Here is a 19,060-nt window from a genome sequence, read left to right as displayed (position 1 = left end):
AGCACAAAGGGAAGGAGAGAAGAGGCAAAGACAGTGAGGAGGGGAGGGGAGTGGGCTGGAGGGCCGCGGGGACTGGGGGTCCTGTCCGTTCTGTCCTGGGCTCGTGGTCGCTCATGGTCGCTCTGCAGACCAGTTTCCTTGCGGCACAACGGCCCCTGCAGGCAGGGACACAGCGGGACCTGGTCTTCATTCTTCAGGCACACGGTGGCAGGGGCTGGGGCGGGGGTGGCCGAGGACGTCCGCTCCTTCTGCCCGGCCACCCCTGACCCATTGCCCTGCTGCGAGCCAGCCGCAGGGTCTCTTGCCGCTTCCCTGCATCATCTGAGCTGCTGCCAATTGCCTGCTGACTGACGGGCCCAGCAGGGCCCAGGCTGTCCACCGCTGCTTTGCCTGCTGGGAGCTCTCGAGCTACCTGTTTCTGTCCGGGGAGCAGCTCATCCTTGCCTCTGCGTAAGGATCTGGCCGTGACTCCCCAATACACTTAAAGTATATTGGTCAGATTAAATGCTCTCCCCAGGGCCAAAGAGTTTTTTTTTTGGGGGGGGGGGAAGGTGCTTGCAGAGGTTCAAGATCCAGCACCGTCAGGAGTGACCCCAAGAGCAGAGAGCCAGGAATAAGCCCTGAGCACCCCTGAGTGTGGCCCCAAAACCAAATAATAAATAAATAAAATTTCTAGGAGGACACGAGCTCTCGGGCCCAGCCATGTGCAGTGCTGCCGGGAAGTGCACTAAACTCTGATTTCAAGGGGTGGCTGGGAAGAGCTTGACAGCCTTGGGGGTCTCCACCAAGACCTGGGCTTAAACCCCCTCCACCGCGAGCAGCCCCCAAGCACCACGCCTGGAGTCCCTGAGCACTGCCAGGTGAGCCCCAAAACCAAAGAGCAAAAATAAAAACTAGGAAAGGCGGGCGGCGGTGTTCCCTGAGCCTCCTGGCCTGAGCGGGTGGGGCATGCCGGACGCACACGCTTCCTGGGCCCGAGACAGCTCCCTGAGGAAACCAGCATGGGAGCGAACAGCTTCTTTCAGGCAACCATGGGAATGAACGAGACTGTGAGGTTCAGGCGCCGGAGCAGGGAGAAAGCAGCACCCCTGGCATGGGGGGAGGCAGGCGCTGAGGGGCTGGGCAAGGTCGGGGCCACGAACTGAACTCAGGATGTTGATGCCAAAGCCTCTGCTCTGCGCGTGGTGTGTGAGGCCCCAGGCTCCCTGCCAGCAAGGCCAGACCCTCTGTGGGAGCCTGGTACCTCAGAAGAGCAACTCAGCCAACACGCGAACCGGGAGGCTCCCCCAGGGCACGCACGGACCTGTGTGCATGTATGTATGCATGCACGTACGTTGCTGTGGGCATGTCTACACACACCTGTGTGCATGCGCGCGTTGTGTCTATGCAGGTACGTGCCTGTGTGTATATACCCATCAGTCTGTGTATATACGGTATGCACTACGTGTACATGTATGAGTGGCTGTGTGTGTGTGATCGCTTGTGTGTGCACGTATGGAATTATGTTGTCGAGGTATAATTCCATGAAGTCACACAGAATCATTCTATATTCCTGTCATAGACGCTAACGGTGATGTGCAGTTTAGGAGTGAGCTCCACCCTGCGTAAAGATATGCAAGGCAGGGGCCAAAGAGCTCGAGAGCGAAGCCCCAGCGCTGCCCAGGCTCAATCCCGGAGGCCCGCCAGGAATAATCCCGAGCACAGAGGTGGAAGAAAGCCCTGGGCTCTGCCAGGTGTGACCCCAGAACAGAACAAAACAAGACAGCAGGGGGAGGCTGGAGATACGGCTCAGGCGTGGGGCTCTTGCTCGGATGTGGGAGGCCCCGGCTCAACCCCAGCACTGCAAACGGCCCCTTGAAGCACTGCAGGGTGTGGCCCACAGTCAAGCAGAAAAACAAAACCAAATTCCACAAATGGGCTGGCTCGCGAGGGAAGGAGAGGGGCTTCTGAGTCTGCTCCCCTCCTGAATGGCGAGTCGAGGGGAAGGAGGAGTCGGACGTGAGGATGGAGGCAGGGCAGGGAAACCTGGTGGTGGTCGAGCAAGACAGGACTGGCCCCAGGCCTGTGCCCACGGCGCGTGGCCTCCTGGCTCCCGTTCCCGCGTCATCTGATTTGTATCTTCCGTTGCACACACACTCACTCCCTCCTCTTCCGCATCGAGGGTCAATTCAGGGAGCAGAGGGGGCGGCAGGAAGCGCAGCCCCCAGCAAAGCCAGTCCCCCGGGACACATCTCCACCGTGGGCCCGTTTCCCTGTGGACAATATCTCAGGACACCCTTGCACATTCGGACACACTTTAGTGTTTATGACTCAGAGAGACGTGAGGGGAGAAGCCACAAGGCCCCAGCTTTGACTTGCGGCCCCGCAATGGACAGAAGTCGAGGCCCCTCTGTGTCGACAGGGGTGCAGAGGGACAGGAGGGAGCAGGGAGGGACGGAGAGAGCAAACAGGCAATGCCAAGCGCCAAGCGTTCCCCAGAGTCTCTGGGTCCCGCTCTGACCCTCTGACGCCCCCTTCAGCTCCCCCACTTCATCCCTAAGGCGGCCTGAGCCCTGAGCACCCGAGGAAAGGCCCATCCCTGCTCCTGTCACCGGTGGTGGCTGGGAAGTCACTCGCCTGCCACCCGAAGCTGCCCAGCCCACCTGGTCCTGTTCCGCCTCTTGCCCCTGGGGCCCTGGGAGTCTGTGGGGGCCTGAGCATCGCACAGGGCGGGGGAGGGGGGGCTGCTTACTAGTTCCGTGTGGCTGGGCCTGCTGCTCACGGATGAGGCCTTGGAGCTCACGGAGCTGAGCGAGGAGGCCGACGGGCGGCGCTTCAGGCTGGCGGGGGTGGTGGCCATCACACGCCTCACGGGGGCCGCCTTGGCCTTGGCCAGCGTCGTGGAGGGGAAGCCGATCTTGGTGACTTTGTGAATACGAACAAACAAGCCATACTTGGGCTGACACTGGAAGTACCTGCGGACAACGAGGAGTGGACGGACAAAAGACACCTTTGGCAAGAGAGACAGGCGCCGACCGCAGAGTCCACTGAGTCCCACAGCCTCACATCCCCACAAACTAACACGCTCCCACAGCCCCACACTCCCACACACTCACACCCCAACCAACACTCCCACACTCTCACACTCCCACTCACCCCAACAAACACACTCACACCCCAACCAACACTTCCACATTTCCACAGTCCCACACTCACACACACTCACTCCCCAACAAACACACACACTCACACCCCAACCAACACTCCCAGATACTCACGCCAACCAACACACACTCACACTCACATCGCAACCAACACTCCCACACACTCAAACCCCAACATACACACACACTCACACCCCAACAAACACTCCCACATGTCCACAGCCCCACACTCACACACACTCACTCCCCAAGAAACACCCACTCACACACAACCAACACTCCCACACACTCACACCCCAACCAACACACACTCACACCCCAACCAACACACACTCACACCCCAACAAACACTCCCAGACTCACCCCAAGAAACAAACCCACTCACATCTCAACCAACACTCCCACACTCTCACACTTCCACCCCAAAAAACACACACACTCACACCCCAACAAACACTCCCACATTTCCAGAGCCCCACACTCACACACACTCACTCCCCAACAAGCACTCATACCCTCCCACAGCCCCACACTCACACACACTCAAACCCCAACTAACACACACTTACACCCCAACCAACACTCCCAAACACTCACACCCCAACCAACACACACTCACACCCCAACAAATACTCCCACACTCACCCCAAGAAACACACACTCACACCCCAACCAACACTCCCACCCTCTCACACTTCCACCCCAACAAACACACACACTCACACCACAACACACCCACATTTCCACAGCCGCACACTCACACACACTCACTCCCCAACAAGCACTCATACCCTCCCACAGCCCCACATTCACACACTCACACCCCAACTAACACACACACTCACACCAACAAACACACACACTCACACCCCAACCGATATTCCCACACTCCCACACACTCACACCCCAACCAACACTCCCACACTCCCAACATCCCACACCCACCAACACTCACACCCCAACAAAAACACACTCACACTCAAACCCCAACAAACACTCCCACACTCCCACAGCCCCACAGTCATACACACGCACACCCCAACCAACACCTGCACGCTCTCAAACCAACAATGACACGCTCTCATTCCCTCACAAACATGCTCACACCCCCACCAACACTCACATGCTCATGCCCTCACCAACACTCTCACAGCCCCACACTCACACGTTCACATACACACACCCTCATACATACATATCCACACTCCGAAGCACACACATTCATACATTCACACGCACACTCCCTCCACGCCGCCCACCCCCACCGCGCAAACCAGGGGCGATTCCAAGCAGCCTCCCCAGCATCTGAAGGGCGACAGCAGGCCCGGGGGGTTCCTGCGGGCTGAGCACAGCTGCATGTGGGAGCCCCAGTCTGTCCCCACATCCCTGCAGGGTCCCCGAGTGCCACTGGAAGTGGCCCTGCCTAAGAACCAAGTGAAGTGGCCTGCAGTCCCCTCAGCACCTCCCGGGCACCGTGCACTGCCCCAGGCTGTCTGGGAGGGGCAGGAGGACCCACCTCGTTCCAGCCACAGCACCATTGTTCTTGCCCAGCGGCTTGTCCAGCTCCACGCCACACCAATCCCCCTTGGCGAAGTCCGTCTCCCCGAGGAAGCGCACCACACCGGCCTCCACGCCTCCCACCTGCCAGAGGGACACGGGTCAGGCACCCTGGACTGTGCACAGCGCCCCCACCCCCGAGAAGGAACATTCTGGCTTCAGAGGAGGGATTTCCTTAAGAAACCTCAAAGGTCAAGGTGCCATTTCCCCCTGCAACCCCTACAGGGTGAGCAGACGCTGCTGCTCAGTGTCCATGCAAGGCAGCGGCGTTCACACCCACTCACTGTCACTGGCGGCCTGGCTGACCACACCCCTGGGAATCTCTGACCCTGGCCAGCCACCTGGTGTGGCAAGGGGGTCGCTGCCCCGCGGGAATGGGAGCGGAGCCATGGCAACCCCAACACTGGAGAACAATTAAGCCAGAAACCAGCTAAAGGAAAATGACTGTTCTCATATCTTAGTGGAGTTCGATTTTCCAGTTCTCCTTCACTATGCCTTGGCTTGATGCTTAGCCCCCGGGACGCAGAGCAAAACAGAATCACAGCGCTGGACACTGACGGGAATGCTGACAAAAAGGGCTGGAGCACAGGGGGGAAGGGCACTTGCTTTGTGTGCGGCCACCCTGGGTTCAATCCTCAACACCCAAGATGGTCCCCCTAGCCCGCCAAGAGTGATTCCTCAGTGCAAAGCCTGAGTGACCCATAAGCACTGCCAGGAGTGGCCCCAAAACCAAAAAGTCAAAACAGAAAGGAGAGAGAGAGAGAGAGAGAGAGAGAGAGAGAGAGAGAGAGAGAGAGACCTCAACTAATAATGCCCGAGAGCGTGGTTTTTATTTTTTTCGGGTCTGGGGTAGGACTGGGTTCACGTGCTCGGGGGTCACTCGCAGCACGAGGGGTAGCAGCGTCACCCAGGACTGTCTCTGTGTGTCCTGAAGTGCCATCTGCAAAGGCCCTGGCACAGCCTCCGTGGCCAGGCGTGGGCCCTGGGCACTGTGAGTGTGACAAGGAATAAAAGAACAAGAGACAGGTGGCTGGGGTGGCGGCCCTGGGGTGAGAAGAGGCTGCAAAGTTCCTGTCTCACAGCTGGTCATCGGTGAAGAATCTGGCACAGAACATGCTATCCCTGACCCGGAAACAGCCTCCTGGAACAGCACAGCTAGAAGCCAGTCAAGTCTCTCAAGACCCTGACATTATATCCTGGAAATATCATCTGCCCAAAACTGCTGCAAGCCTGTCTCCAGAACATTCTGTCAGAGCTCAGCTGGAGAGAAGGGAAGTGATCTCCCAAGGTCAGGAGAACCACCACACATCAGCCCGGAGAAGCTCTTCACGGTTGGACTCTGAGACGCCACAGGACGGACAGAGTGACCTCCCGCTCTGAGACACCATAAGACTGACCAGAGCGACTGACTGTCCCGCTCTGAGACCCCTGCCTACTTGCAAGCACAGACGGGACTTGAGGTCAGAGCTGGGCATTTACAGTGACCCCACTGAGGGTCCCTTAGTCTCCAGAGAGAACCAAAGTAGCACAAGCATGGGGGCAGTCTGTCCACTGCCAGTGACACGGAGTGCCGGGGGCAGGGGACCGTCTTCCACAGGCCTGGAGGCTGGAACAGCCATGTCAGAGCCTTCAAAGGGCTCCTCGGAGGTCAGTCCCGTAAACATCGGGGCCAGCTGGCGCAGAACCTAGACTTCCTGTGCGCAGGGAAGAATGGGGCAAAGGGCAGGAGGCCCTTTGGAGAGCCGGGAAGGCACCAGCCCTACACGGGAGCTTCGCCTCAGTGCCCCGAGGCCAGCCCCCACTCGCCACGGCCTCCTGACCACGGCTGCGTTAGGCCGTGGAGCGCCAAGCAAACCTTCCTTGAATTAGGAAAAAGACCAAATAAAGTGTTTGGGTTTTCTTTTTTCCCTTTTCTTCTTTCAGAAAACTGCTCTTATGCTGGTTGTGGTCCCTGAAAAAAACCCTCAAATAATTTTTTAAAGGCGTGCTCTAGCTGAGGTATGGAGCAATAGAACAGCACAGCAGGCAGGGTGTTGGCCTTGCACACACCTGCCCGGATGTGGTCCCTGAGCTCAGCCCTGAGCACCTTAATCACTTAATCACTTAATCCCCGTTATTCATCGATTTATTCGAGCGGGTGCCAGTAACGTCTCCATTCATCCCGGTTGCGTGCTAGCGTAGCCCAATGGTATCTGTTCGTTTTAGGAACATGTAGAGCCTCAAACCGATCATTTAGGGTCTTGACGAAGAAGTCTGACCATCTTATAGGTGGGTGTCCACGTGATCTTTTGATGTCTCGTGGAATCCAATCAGTAATGGCTCTAGTCCAGCGGTTGTCTGTAAACCTCATTACGTGTCCAGCCCATCTGATTTTTGATGTCTTGGCAAATGAGACAGCGTCCCTGATTCTTGAGCGTTGACGAAGATCAGAACTCCGGATTCTATCTCTCATTTGAGTGAATCGTGATATTCCAAGCATAGTTCTTTCGATTCCTCTTTGAGAGACCCGAATAGCGTTCTCATCCTGTTTTCGTAGGGTCCAGGTCTCTGAGGCATATGTTAATGCAGGAAGAATAGTGGAATCAAAGAGATGTGCTCGTAGCTGGAGGTTCTTTGTCCTTTTAGTTATTTCTTCAATGCTCTTGAAGGCATTCCAAGCCGCTCTCTTCCTCCTGCGTAACTCAGGTGCCAGGTCATTCATCATGTTGATTTCTCGACCTAGGTATATATAACTGTTGCATTCGGAGATGGTGGTTCCGTTGAGAGCGAATGGAGTGTCAGGAACAAGACTGTTTCTCATAAACATTGTCTTCGTAAGATTCAGCTGTAGTCCTACCTTTCCACACTCACGGTCAAAGTCCGCCAGCATTTGTGCCGCTTGGCTGATGTTTGGTGTTATTAGAACGATGTCATCAGCAAAGCGGAGGTGGTGTAGTTGCCGACCATCTATCTTCACTCCCATGTTTTCCCATTCTAGTCGTCGCATGATGTTCTCGAGGGTGGCACTGAAGAGTTTTGGTGAAATGGTATCACCCTGCCGAACCCCTCTCTTGATATGGATGATTACTTCTTTGTAGAATGGTGAGATCTTGGTAGTGAATCCGCAATAGAGCTCATGAAGGATCCTGATGTATTGAGTTTGTACGCCCTGATTGGCTAGGGCTTCCATGACCGCTTCCGTCTCAACAGAATCAAAGGCCTTCTTTAAATCAATGAACGTTAGACAGAGCGGCATCTTGAACTCCCGAGATACCTCAATGAGCTTGGTTATTGTGTGGATATGGTCAGTGGTACTGAATCCTTTTCGGAATCCAGCTTGTTCACATGGTTGTCCTTCATCTAGTGTTCTGCTAATCCTATTCAGGATGACTCGAGTGAATAGTTTGTAGATGACAGACAATAGGCAGATTGGGTGATAGTTGCCAATGTCGTGGATGTCTCCTTTCTTGTATAGTAGTACAGTCTTGCTGGTTTTCCATTGGGATGGAACCTTGCATTCAGACAGGTAGCGTGTGAAGAGTCGAGCCAATGTATTGATGAGTACTGATGGTAAGTTCTTCAGGTGTTCAGGTCTGATCTTGTCTGGGCCAGGTGCTTTTTGTTTCTTTACCGACGAGATGGCATGTTGGATTTCGGAAGGGAGAACATTGGGAATGACATATCCATCATGTGGTATGTGGTATGTGGGCAAGTGGATGTGGCTATTAAAGAGATCTGAGTAGAAGTCATGAATAATCTTCTCCATTGCCCTTCTGGAAGATGTGATAGATCCATCATGATGTCGGAGGGCAGTCATCTTGGTTTTGTAGTTGGTGAAGGACAGGTGGGCATTACGAATGTTTTTCCCAGCTTCTGCTGCATCTACCAGTACTGCTGCTCTCCTGTTTTTGAGGTCATCCTTGATGGCTTTTCTGCACTGTTTTGCCAGTTCGGACGTTTGCTTGTGGTTGCCTGAGGCACGTGCCAAGCCACGTTGGCGAATAAGTTCAAGAGTGTTCGAAGAAAGACGGTTTTTTGTGGTTATCTCTCTCTTGGCATTCCTTGCACAATCATGGAGGTGCTGAATCATTCGATCGTATTCCTCATCAATGTTGTCAATGACGGCATCTTCCCATGTTGCCGCAACAGAGCCAAAGAGTTCCCAGTTGGTGGTTGTTCTGGGAGTCCTCTTCTTAAACCTTGCATTCTTTTCTCCTCGTTCTGTGAGGTAGAATTTTGCACGAAGAAGACGGTGGTCTGATCCCGTTTGGAATTTTGGGACAACAGCAACATCGGTTAGGCAAAACCGCCGATTGAATATGATGTGGTCTATTTCATTGTGGAACCGTCCATCGGGAGACTCCCATGTCCAACGTTTAGATTCAGCCTTTTGGAATTGTGAGTTACCATGGAAGGTTTTGGTTGACATGATGAACTCAGACAGTCTGTCACCCTGTTCATTCCATTCCAGGCCATGGGTTCCGATGTGGAGTTCATCGACTGATCTTCTTGGTCCTATCTTGGCATTAAAATCACCAACAATGATCTTGTAGAAGGTGTGATCTTCTTTATAGAATTTCTCCAGCTCCATGTAGAATTTCTCAGTTTCTTTTTCACCATAACTGGATGTTGGTGCATAGACAACAAAGATAGAAACTGCCGGTAGTGAGCCACATTTATTCAAGTGTAATCGTCCGATTTGGGTTGTTAGGCATTCAAATGAATCAATGCTTGTGACTAAGTTTGTGTTGACAAGGATACCGACACCACCAATGCCTCTTTTATCACATGTTCCAAGGAACAGTTCTTCTCCAGTGTCGAAAACAGCATGATGGGATTGATGTCTTCTCATTTCGGTCAGACCAATGATGTCGTACTTGATCTTTCGTGCTTGTACCATAAGGTCTTCAATGGATGCAGCAGATGCCAGCATACGAGCATTAAAAGTACAGACAATCATTTTTGTTTTTCTGCGTTTTGGCAGCCTATGTCTGCCTTGGTGTTTTATCAGCTTCTCCTTCCATATCCTTCTCGACTCTGCATATTCAGGGTTAGGGAAATGAGATCCATTTATTACTGGATTTGGCATATCAATTTGGTCTATTTGGCATAGACCACGGATAGCTTGCCAGGCTCTGCCGTGTGGGTTGGATATTTAAGGATATTTAAGGTACCCTGAAAATTTAGAGAAAATTAAATAAATAGTCGCGCGGCCGCGACTTGTGCTCTCCCGGGAGCTTGTTGTGATAATCTCTGGATCCTGGCCTTTGTTGGGGTTACACGGCAGTTGGAGGGTGTAACTGTCTAGCTACTGACAGGTCCAGTCCCAAACCGTGCAGGCTTAGAGATCTCAGCCCCGGGTCCCACACACCTGGGTTCCTCTGCTAGTTCTGTTATGTCTGAAGCTTATCCAAGTGTGTGGAGAGTGGCTCCAGTAAGGCCTTGGTTGGGGCCTGGAGGTCTTCAGCTGTTGGGCCCTGGCGAGGATAGTCAGACACAGGGTAGGAGACTCTGCCTTGTGCTCTCCCGGGAGCTTGTTGTGATAATCTCTGGATCCTGGCCTTTGTTGGGGTTACACGGCAGTTGGAGGGTGTAACTGTCTAGCTACTGACAGGTCCAGTCCCAAACCGTGCAGGCTTAGAGATCTCAGCCCCGGGTCCCACACACCTGGGTTCCTCTGCTAGTTCTGTTATGTCTGAGGCTTATCCAAGTGTGTGGAGAGTGGCTCCAGTAAGGCCTTGGTTGGGGCCTGGAGGTCTTCAGCTGTTGGGCCCTGGCAAGGATAGTCAGACACAGGGTAGTAGACTCTGCCTTGTGCTCTCCCGGGAGCTTGTTGTGCCCTGAGCACCACCACCAATAAATGAATAACTGATCAGAGTTATTCACCGCAGAGCCAGTGGCGGTGTCCCCGCTCCCTTGTTCCAATGACACTGGTGTCCCTGTGTCCGAGTGTGGATGGTTGTGAATGCAAGTTAAAAAAAAAAGTCTTTTTTCTTCTTTGGGTCTTTGGGTCACACCTGGCGATGCTCAGGGGTGACTCCTGGCTCTGCATTCAGGAATCATTCCTGCGATGCTTGGGGGACCCTATGGGATACCGGGGAACCCAGGTTTTCTGAGTGCAAGGCAAACGCCCTCTCTGCTGTACTACTGCTCCAGCCCCCCCAAACAGTCTTTAAACTGTGTGTCTCCTCCAGCTCCAATTCCCTCCCCGTGTTACTCTTTGGCCACCACCGAACCCCAACCATGACCCTCCAGAACCCTCCGAGGGCCACCCTGCGCCTGCAGGTGGGTCCCCTCACTGCTCTCCTCTCCGGCCTCCACAGCTTGGCCACCGGCCTGGCGGTGGCCATCCCTGTGGTCCCCGGGAAGCCACTGGCTCCAGGCCGGCCCCCAGTCTGTCTGGTCAGAGCTGCCCGCCGCAGACGTCCCCAAGGGGACTTTTCCCGGCCGCTTCCCATGGGTTCTGAAAGCGTTATTGAGTGCTTCTGCTGGGGCAGAACAGTTGTCTACAGCCAAGCGCCTCTGCTTTGGGGACCTGTGCAGAGGAATGGGCTTGGGGTGGACTGAGGATGCCACGTGCAGGGACCTGGTGACCCCCACCAGAAACTCATCTCACGGGGGTACCCCCCGCCCCCACCGAAGGCCTTCCAGGAGCTGCTCAGAGAAACACAAGAGCAGGTGCTGAGTCTGAAGATCGAGCAACCAAGACAGCAAAACATACTCTTGAGAATGTTCCGGAGACGGGTCCCTACCCGTGGCCTACCCAGGGTCCATCCCCGACACCCCAGATGGTCCCCTGAGCCCTACCAGGAGTGATCCGTGGGTTCAGCACCAGGAGGAAGCCCTGTGCACGGCCAGGTGTGGCCCAAACACCAAACCACACACGTCTGGAGAGACGGCTCAGGGCTTGCGCACAGCTGAGCACGGAATGGCCCAGAGCGGCTCGGGGTGAGCCCTGTGACGCCCCAAACACAAACATCACAAACCAGAGCAATGGAACCGATTTCCAAATTTGTTCGTTGGTTTGTTTTTTGAGTCACAGTCAGAGTGCTCAGGGCTTACTTCTGGCTTGGTGCTCAGGGATCACTACGGGATGTGCTTGGGAGACTGTACATGGGACCAAGATTTAAACCCCGGGTCAGAGGCGTGCAAAGCACACGGCCTCCACACGGCATGACCCCTCCACCCTGTTTTGGCTAAACTGGTAAAATTGGCAGCATCCCCGCATGCATCCATCACGCTGGAAACTGCAGGACCAGGCATCCCGGCTGCTCATGCTTCCACCCAAACCGCGAGTCTGCAAAAGCTGATGGACCAGACAGGTGAATGGACACCCACCCACGACCGCTGCCCTCGGCACTCACCAGCACCCGGTCCCCGAGCTTCAGCTTCTGCTCCCCGTTCTTGAGGGAGCCAGCCTCCGAGAGGTTGGAGATGGACTCGCTGGCCATCCTGGTCAGGTTGCTGATGTGAGGGGTGGCCGGTGCCTCCTTCGTGGAGGGTTGGGGTGCCTTCGGGGCGGCGGCAGGGGCCGGGGAGGCCGACAGGAGCAGTGTGGCCTGGGCAGCAGGCGCTGGCTGCCCGCCGTTGGTCTCATCGTCGGCCTGCAAGCTCCTGCTCAGCTTGGATGGCCGGGTGAAGATGCCCTTCAGCGGCTCGCACTGGAAGTAGCGCACACCCGCCACCGAGCCGTCGTTCTTGCCGATGGGCTCATCCAAGACGATCCCGGCCCACTGACCAGGGGCAAACTGGGTCTCCCCGAGGAACTGGATGAATCCAGGCTTGTTCCCCTTCACCCAGACTCGTTCCCCGACCTGGAAGTCGTCCACAAACTCCTCCTGCGTCTCCGGGGAGGGGGAGCTGGGGGTTTTCTCCCCAGGCACGGTCTTCTCAACGGGAGCAGCCGCTGGAACAGCAGAAAGGGTCAGAAGGGTCAGGAAGGGCCTGTCCAGGTCCAGTTATTGTGTGGTTGTGGGGGGGAGGGACACCCAGCAGTGCTTGGGGCTACTCCCAGCCAATGCCGGGGGCTGCTTGTGGCGAAGCCTGGCCGGGCCCGCCGTGAAGGGGACGTGCCTACCTACCGCAGCATCCCAGGCCGCAGTCATACTTTGGGCTGCTGAGGGGAAATCTTTGGACACACCCCGTGATGCTAGGGACCAAGCCAGGCGAAAGCTCCAACCCAGTGTCTTATTTCTGCTGTGTCCATCTTCTTTTTCTTTTAGGTGGGGAGCACCCCAGCCAGTCCTCAGGGCCTATTTCTGGCTCTGCGCTCAGGGTCACTCATGTGAGGTTGAGGCTGGAGAGTCACATGGGGTGCCGGTTACCCTCCCCACTGTACTGTGGCTACGGCCGGCAATGAGGCCCTTTAGTCCAGGTGAGTCCACCTCTCTCAGCCTGTCCCCAACCCCGGGTGAGGGAGCTAGCAGTTAGGGGGGAGTGTGTTGGTCGCCTCAGCTGTCACCAGTTGCCGTGACACTAAAGTCACAGAACGTGACACTCTTGTGTGAGAGCTGTCCCCAGAGTCGTGAACGTGCCTACAGCTCAGGGAGGCCTTCCCGGGCGAGGACTCGAGAGGGGGTTCCCGGGTGGGAATGAGTCTCCCCTGGCCCGGGCTGAGCGCACTTACCGGCCGAGGGCGCCGTCAGGGCCCAGTTCCCATGCTTGAGGATCTTGGTGGGGGCCTTCAGCCCGCTGGGCCTCAGCAGACTCATGGTCAGGCGGTCAGACGCTGCCGCGGCCACTACTGGGCCCCCACCATCGAGCCCACTGTGGGGCCTTCTGTGGCACACTCGTTCTCAGGGATAAATCTCTGAAGAGCAGAGGAGAGAGTTTGTCTCAGGGGAGTGACCACAGCAGCTTCCGGAGCCCAGAGAGCTGCCAGTCTGGCACTCGCCACCCCAAGTGCGAGCCCAGCCTCCGGCACAGCCCCCTCAGCCCACCAAGTGTCATTCCTGCACAAAAACTCAATCCAAAACAGACAAACAAACAACTGTAGATTCGGGGCCAGAGGGCAGAGGGGACAGGTACTTGTCCTGCAGGCAGCTGACTCTCACGCCCTCCTTGGCATCACACCCACCCCCAAACACATTCAGGAGCCAGAAATCGTCCCTGAGCACTGCGAGTGTCACTGACCACCTCCCCGTCCAGACACTGACTAGCCGGGAGGCGACTCAGCAGTGATGGCTGGTCTTGTGTGTGTGTGTGTGTGTGTGCGTGCGTATGTGTGTGTGTGTGTGAGGCCTGGGGTTACACACAGAAGCTAAGGCAAGCAATAGGCGCACTTTTTTCTATGGGCTGAGAACTGCCAGAGAAAAGGGTCCAGCAAGACTGCGCCAAAGGGGGGCTGGAGAGCGATAGCACAGTGGTAGGGCGTTTGACTTGCATGCGGCCGACCCAGGTTCGATTCCCAGCATCCCATATGGTCCTCTGAGCACTGCCAGGACTGATTCCCGAGAGCAGACCCAGGAGTAAATCCTGTGCATCACCAGGTGTGATCCAGAAAGAAAAAAAAATTGCGCCAAAGGGGAGCGAAGGAGGTTTTGGCGTTTCCTTCGTTCCTTGTGACGCTGCCCAAGTTTGATAACTACAAGCCAGTATTAACTCCATTTCTTAACCCACAGAACTGAGGCAGACAGGTGGATGGGGGAAGCGTCGCCATGGCAATGGAACTCCGAGGAAGTCAACAAAAGCTTCATGGCCACCAAAAGACCACCTGAGGGCATGGGACCAAGGTCTGGTCAAAATTAACCCACATTAGGAGGCCCAGAGCAGGCTGGACCCCCGAGGGAATAGGAACAAAGGCCAGGAAAGGAATTTCTAAGAGGACCTTGGACCACTCAACTCTACCCCCTTGGCAACCACCCTAGCAACAGACTCTAGGTAGCTAGAAACTCCCACCAGGGGCAGCCTGGGGAAAACCCGAGATTAGCCCCCTTGAACCAAGGGAGGGCGCTCATGTGTGCCCGAACCCAGGGACTGCTCTTGCCTACGAGGTCGGTCATGTCACGGGCTTCTCCCCTCCTGAGGTGTGGACTTTCGGACCGAACGCAACCAGGCAACCTAACGTGTTCAGTGGCTTTCTGTGCCTCTGGAGAAGCCGCACTCTCTCTCGAGCCTGTTACTCCCTCCCTCATTTCCCCTTCCTAAAAGCCTCCAAATAAAATGTTCCTGCTTCATGCTCATCTCCTGAAATGCTTTTCTGCGAGAAGGACAAAGGCCCGGGGGCCTGAGGAGGTCGAGGATCAACTCCCTTTCCCTGAAAAGGGCAACCCCTCACTCTGGCCCGAGACCCCGGGAAGGCCTATTGGGCGTCGTGGGGCTGGCAGGGCTCGTCGCGCTCATCAGTGCCAGCGCTCCAGCCAGTCCCGGGGGAGTGACATCTTCTCCTCTGCTTCTCATCAGCCCCCCATGAGGGCCCTCTGACTCCAGAGTCATTCCATATTTCAATAGAAAAGTCCGCAGGGGGCAGAGAGGCAGGACAGTGGGGAGGGCACTTGCCTTCTATCCAGTTGTCCTGGGCTCGATCTCCGTCAGCACAGGGACGTTAGCTGGCCAGGGTGACCCCTGGGCACAGCCAGGTATGGCCACCCCAACCCACCCCACCCCACCCCACCCCCACCCCACCCCCAATAAATATATAACTACTAAAAAAAATTTAACTAAAGATTAAAAACTATCATACACTAAAGAACTGTTAGAGAAAAAAGTCGCCCGCATGTGGGCAAAAAGCCCAGAGACTCAGATTCACCTGTGTCACACTGCACTCGCAGCTTAAAGAACTGAGCTCTGCCTAACAGGCTCGTGCCAGTCTCCTGCAGAGACTGAAAATGGCAGTTGGTGTCTAGAATGTTCCAAGGTAGAAGGAGAATTCAGCAAGGAGGAGGGCATCATGGGCCCTTCTTAAAGGGGCAGGCGCCACCCTTCGTGATGCCAGGGTCCGGCTGAGGCTCCAGAGGGCTGCCCTGCAGATGCCAACACTAGCTGGCCAATGTGCCTCTGGTCCCTGCGGGGCCCAGTTCTGGACCCCTGGGCCCTGTGAAAGTGGTTTCAGAAAACGTATGACAAATGTTTATCAGTTACAGATCTCCAACTGAGGTCATTCGGCATCCCCCAAGTGGGACCTGGACCCAGTGACCGTGCCCAGGGCCCTCTTCAGGAGCCGGGCCATAAAATCTGTGGGCGGGGGGTCGGGGGCGGAGGGGCAGAGCGACAGGGCAGAGGCCCTGAGCCCGACCCTGACAGCCCTGCTCTCTGTGACCCCAGTGCTGTGAGCAACACCTGCCGCACCGTGGCCAGGGAGTGGCCCAGCCCACTAAGGCCTGAGAGCTGTACAGAGGAGTATGGCCTGGCCTGCTCGGATGGGAGCACAAGCTGAATGAGTGCGGGTCCCCTCGAGGATGAGTGAGCAGGAACGGGGGAGTGGTGGGGAGGTGGGGAGGGCGGAGTGACCTAACCTGGGGGCTCAGGACGGGACACCTGGCGGTGCTCAGGGCCGACTCTGATCCAGTCATGGGGGCTCATGCTGGCAGGACCTGGGGGGGGGTGACTTAAAGGGTGGGGTGGGGTCAGCCGCAGGCAAGCAGGCTCCTTGGCCCTGGGCTACCCTTCTGGGCAAGGATACCTATTTTCTTTCTTTCCTTTTGTTTTTTGGGACACCCGGCAGTGCTCAGGGTTACTCCTGGGTCTTTACTCGGGAGTCACTCCTGGCAGTGCTCAGGGGACCTATGGGGTGAGCCATGCACCAGGCAAGCGCCAAGTCTTGATGCCAAGGTGCCCACGAAACACAGTGTGCCACAAGGGACTCTACAGAGAACGTCAGGGCCAGCGAATGCTACGAGGAAGTCAATCAATTCTGAAAAAACACAAAAAGATGTAAAGGAGGGGCTGAAGTGAGAGCACAGTGGGCAGGGGTTTGCCTTGCTCACGGCTGACCAAGGTTCGATTACCAGTCCTGAGCACTGCCAGGAGTAATTCCTGAGCATCACTGAGTGTGACCCAAAAAGCCAAAAAAAAAAAAAGAAAAAAACAGTGTGAAAGAAAATGTGTTTGAGCCTCACTGTCTCCCTGAGACTTGAGCACTCAGTGCCGTGTGTGAGCCCAGTAGAGTCTCCGGCCTGAACAAGCCCCGACCCCCTCACCCCCATGCTCCTGTGTTTGGACCGTGACCCTAAATCCTGTGATGGGACCACATGTGTCCATGACAAAGACGCTAGCAGGCTCACGCCCTAGAACGTCCCTGCTTCACACAGGCGTGGCACACGGGTCCTGGCCTGCTAGTGATTCGGCAGGAAGCAGAGGTGTGAGCCTGAACGTGGGTCAAGTCCGTTCCTTCAGCTTGGAGGGGAGGAATGTCCGAGAGGGGGTTTTGAGCACTGCCTCACAAGCATGAGGTCCTGAGTCCAAGCCCCTGGGGTCACACGTGCACCTGGCACAAAGCCGGCACAAACCCGGCAGCTCGGCTGTCCCAGCACCACGCAGGAACGGGGGTGACCCCAGGGGGAGGGCCACCAAGAGAGGAGGGGGACACCACAGAAAGGAGGAGCGAACATAGGGCAGGAGTTGAGGGCTGCAGGGCCGGGAGCACTGGGCAGAGAGCAGCCCTGGGGAGCAGGAGGCCAGGTGGGCACCCCTTGTCACTGGCCACTCGAGGCAGTCTCACAAGCCATGTGCAGACCCATGAGGCTGACAGGGCGCCAGGGACAGGGCAACCCCAGCAAGGATTTTTCTTTAAGTTTTGGGCCATGGGGCCAGAACTATAGTACAGCGGGGAGGGCGTTTGCCTTGCACACAACTGACCCGGGTTCAATCCCGGCATCCCATAGGGACCCCAGAGCACCTCCAGGAGTAAGTCCTGAGTGCAGAGCCAGGAGTGACCCCGGAGCATGGCCAGGTGTGACCCAAAAACAAAACAACAGCAGAGCAAGCGGAAGGGCCCGGAAGCTCCGAGCCACAGACACGCCGAGGTTGGCTGGTGCCCACTTGCCTCCGCCCCCACCAGGCCAGGCCGGCCTAGGATCAAGGTGCCCGGGCGTCCCCAGACAGGATCTGCCTCAGCGGCTCGGTGCGTTATCTCAGCCTATCACCCAACTCGACTGGGATTGACTCTGGTTATCTCCTTGACTGGTTATCTTGGGCATCTCAGGGGCCAGCCGCCAATCTCCATCCTCCCACCTGGCCAGGGCGGGATCAGGTGTCAGCAGCTGGGCCCTGAACACCCCACCTGCTCGTCCAAACGCAACGCAAGCACAAAGACCAGGCTCGCCCCCAACTTGTAGGACACAACCAAGCTAGGGGCCCCGGAGAGCACTGGGCCCGAAGACGGGTCCCAGAGATCCCCAAATTTCCCTTAATCGACGGCCCGGCCCAGCAATCTGCATCAACCACTGGGCCCGAGCTCTCTGCTTTCCTTCTGCTTGCTCAGCGAAACGCAGCACCTCACACCTGTGTTTGGAGGGGAGGAACACCAAACTTTTCTTTTTTTGGCTTTTTGAGTCACACCAGGTGATGCACAAGGGTTATTCCTGGCTCTGCACTCACAGGGGTTACTCCTGGCTCTGCACTCAGGAGTTACTCCTGGCGGTGCTCAGGGGACCATATGGATGCTGGGACTCGAACCCGGGTTGGCCACGTGAAAGGCACACACCCTACCCACTGTGCTATCTCTCCAGCTCCAGAACTCCGAACTTTATATAGAAAACAATGTATTTCACAATGCCTTTTCAGCCATTCTGATTGTTGGGGGGTAAATTCTAAACAATCATGGTGTATCTTTTGTAGAATTAATGAATGTAATCAATGTAGAGGAGAGTTAAGTAGAAATCATCTACCTCACAGGCATTGGGTGGGTGGGAGCTGGGGTATATTGGGGTTCTTGGTGGTAAAAATGAGTACTGGTGAAGGGTGAAGGGAAAGGTGTTTGATCATTGCATGACCGAGACTTAAATCTGAAAGCTTTGTAACTTTTCCCACGGTGATTCAATAAATAAACATAAGAAGAAAAAATAAATAAATAAATAAAATTATGAAAAACAAAAAAAATAAGGAGGAGTTCAAGCCCAATTCAATCAGCTAATCAGTGGCTGAATAAATAGCAGTACTCCTACATTAAAAACAAACAAACAAACGAAAAACACTATACTTGTGAGGCGAGTGCATCAGCAGCCTGATGGCACCTTCAGACACCAGATACCCCAAAATTGCTGCTGTGACTTTGGCCAGACCCCAAAAACTTGGGGCAACGTTTACCAAGAAAGTAAACGGCCAAAAGTTAGGTATGTGGGAAACACACCCACAAGCCCCCTCCGGCTCAGCTATATCATTGGAGGCCTGGCCTCTCTGGTTCCTGATTGAACTGCTTAATGGCCATGATCCCAGAGACTCAG

The 19,060-nt window shown here is 55.6% G+C and overlaps 1 protein-coding gene across 1 annotated transcript in view; it reads right to left on the bottom strand.

Moving 5' to 3' along the window:
• LOC130036823 (CAP-Gly domain-containing linker protein 1-like) overlaps positions 1 to 13,390 on the bottom strand; it is a 45,041-nt gene extending 31,651 nt beyond the window's left edge. Inside the window, 4 exon segments of the mRNA XM_056128728.1 lie at positions 2,732 to 2,954; positions 4,660 to 4,784; positions 12,044 to 12,585; positions 13,306 to 13,390. Of these exon segments, the coding sequence (XP_055984703.1) occupies positions 2,732 to 2,954; positions 4,660 to 4,784; positions 12,044 to 12,585; positions 13,306 to 13,390 (975 nt within the window).
• Positions 13,391 to 19,060: the final 5,670 nt, after the last annotated feature.

Source organism: Sorex fumeus, unplaced genomic scaffold (assembly GCF_029834395.1).
Source record: "Sorex fumeus unplaced genomic scaffold, SorFum_2.1 ptg000067l, whole genome shotgun sequence".
In the NCBI taxonomy this organism is placed as follows: Eukaryota; Metazoa; Chordata; class Mammalia; order Eulipotyphla; family Soricidae; genus Sorex; species Sorex fumeus.
Note: the sequence above shows the minus strand (reverse complement) of the source record. Positions and strands in the feature narration are given on the sequence as shown.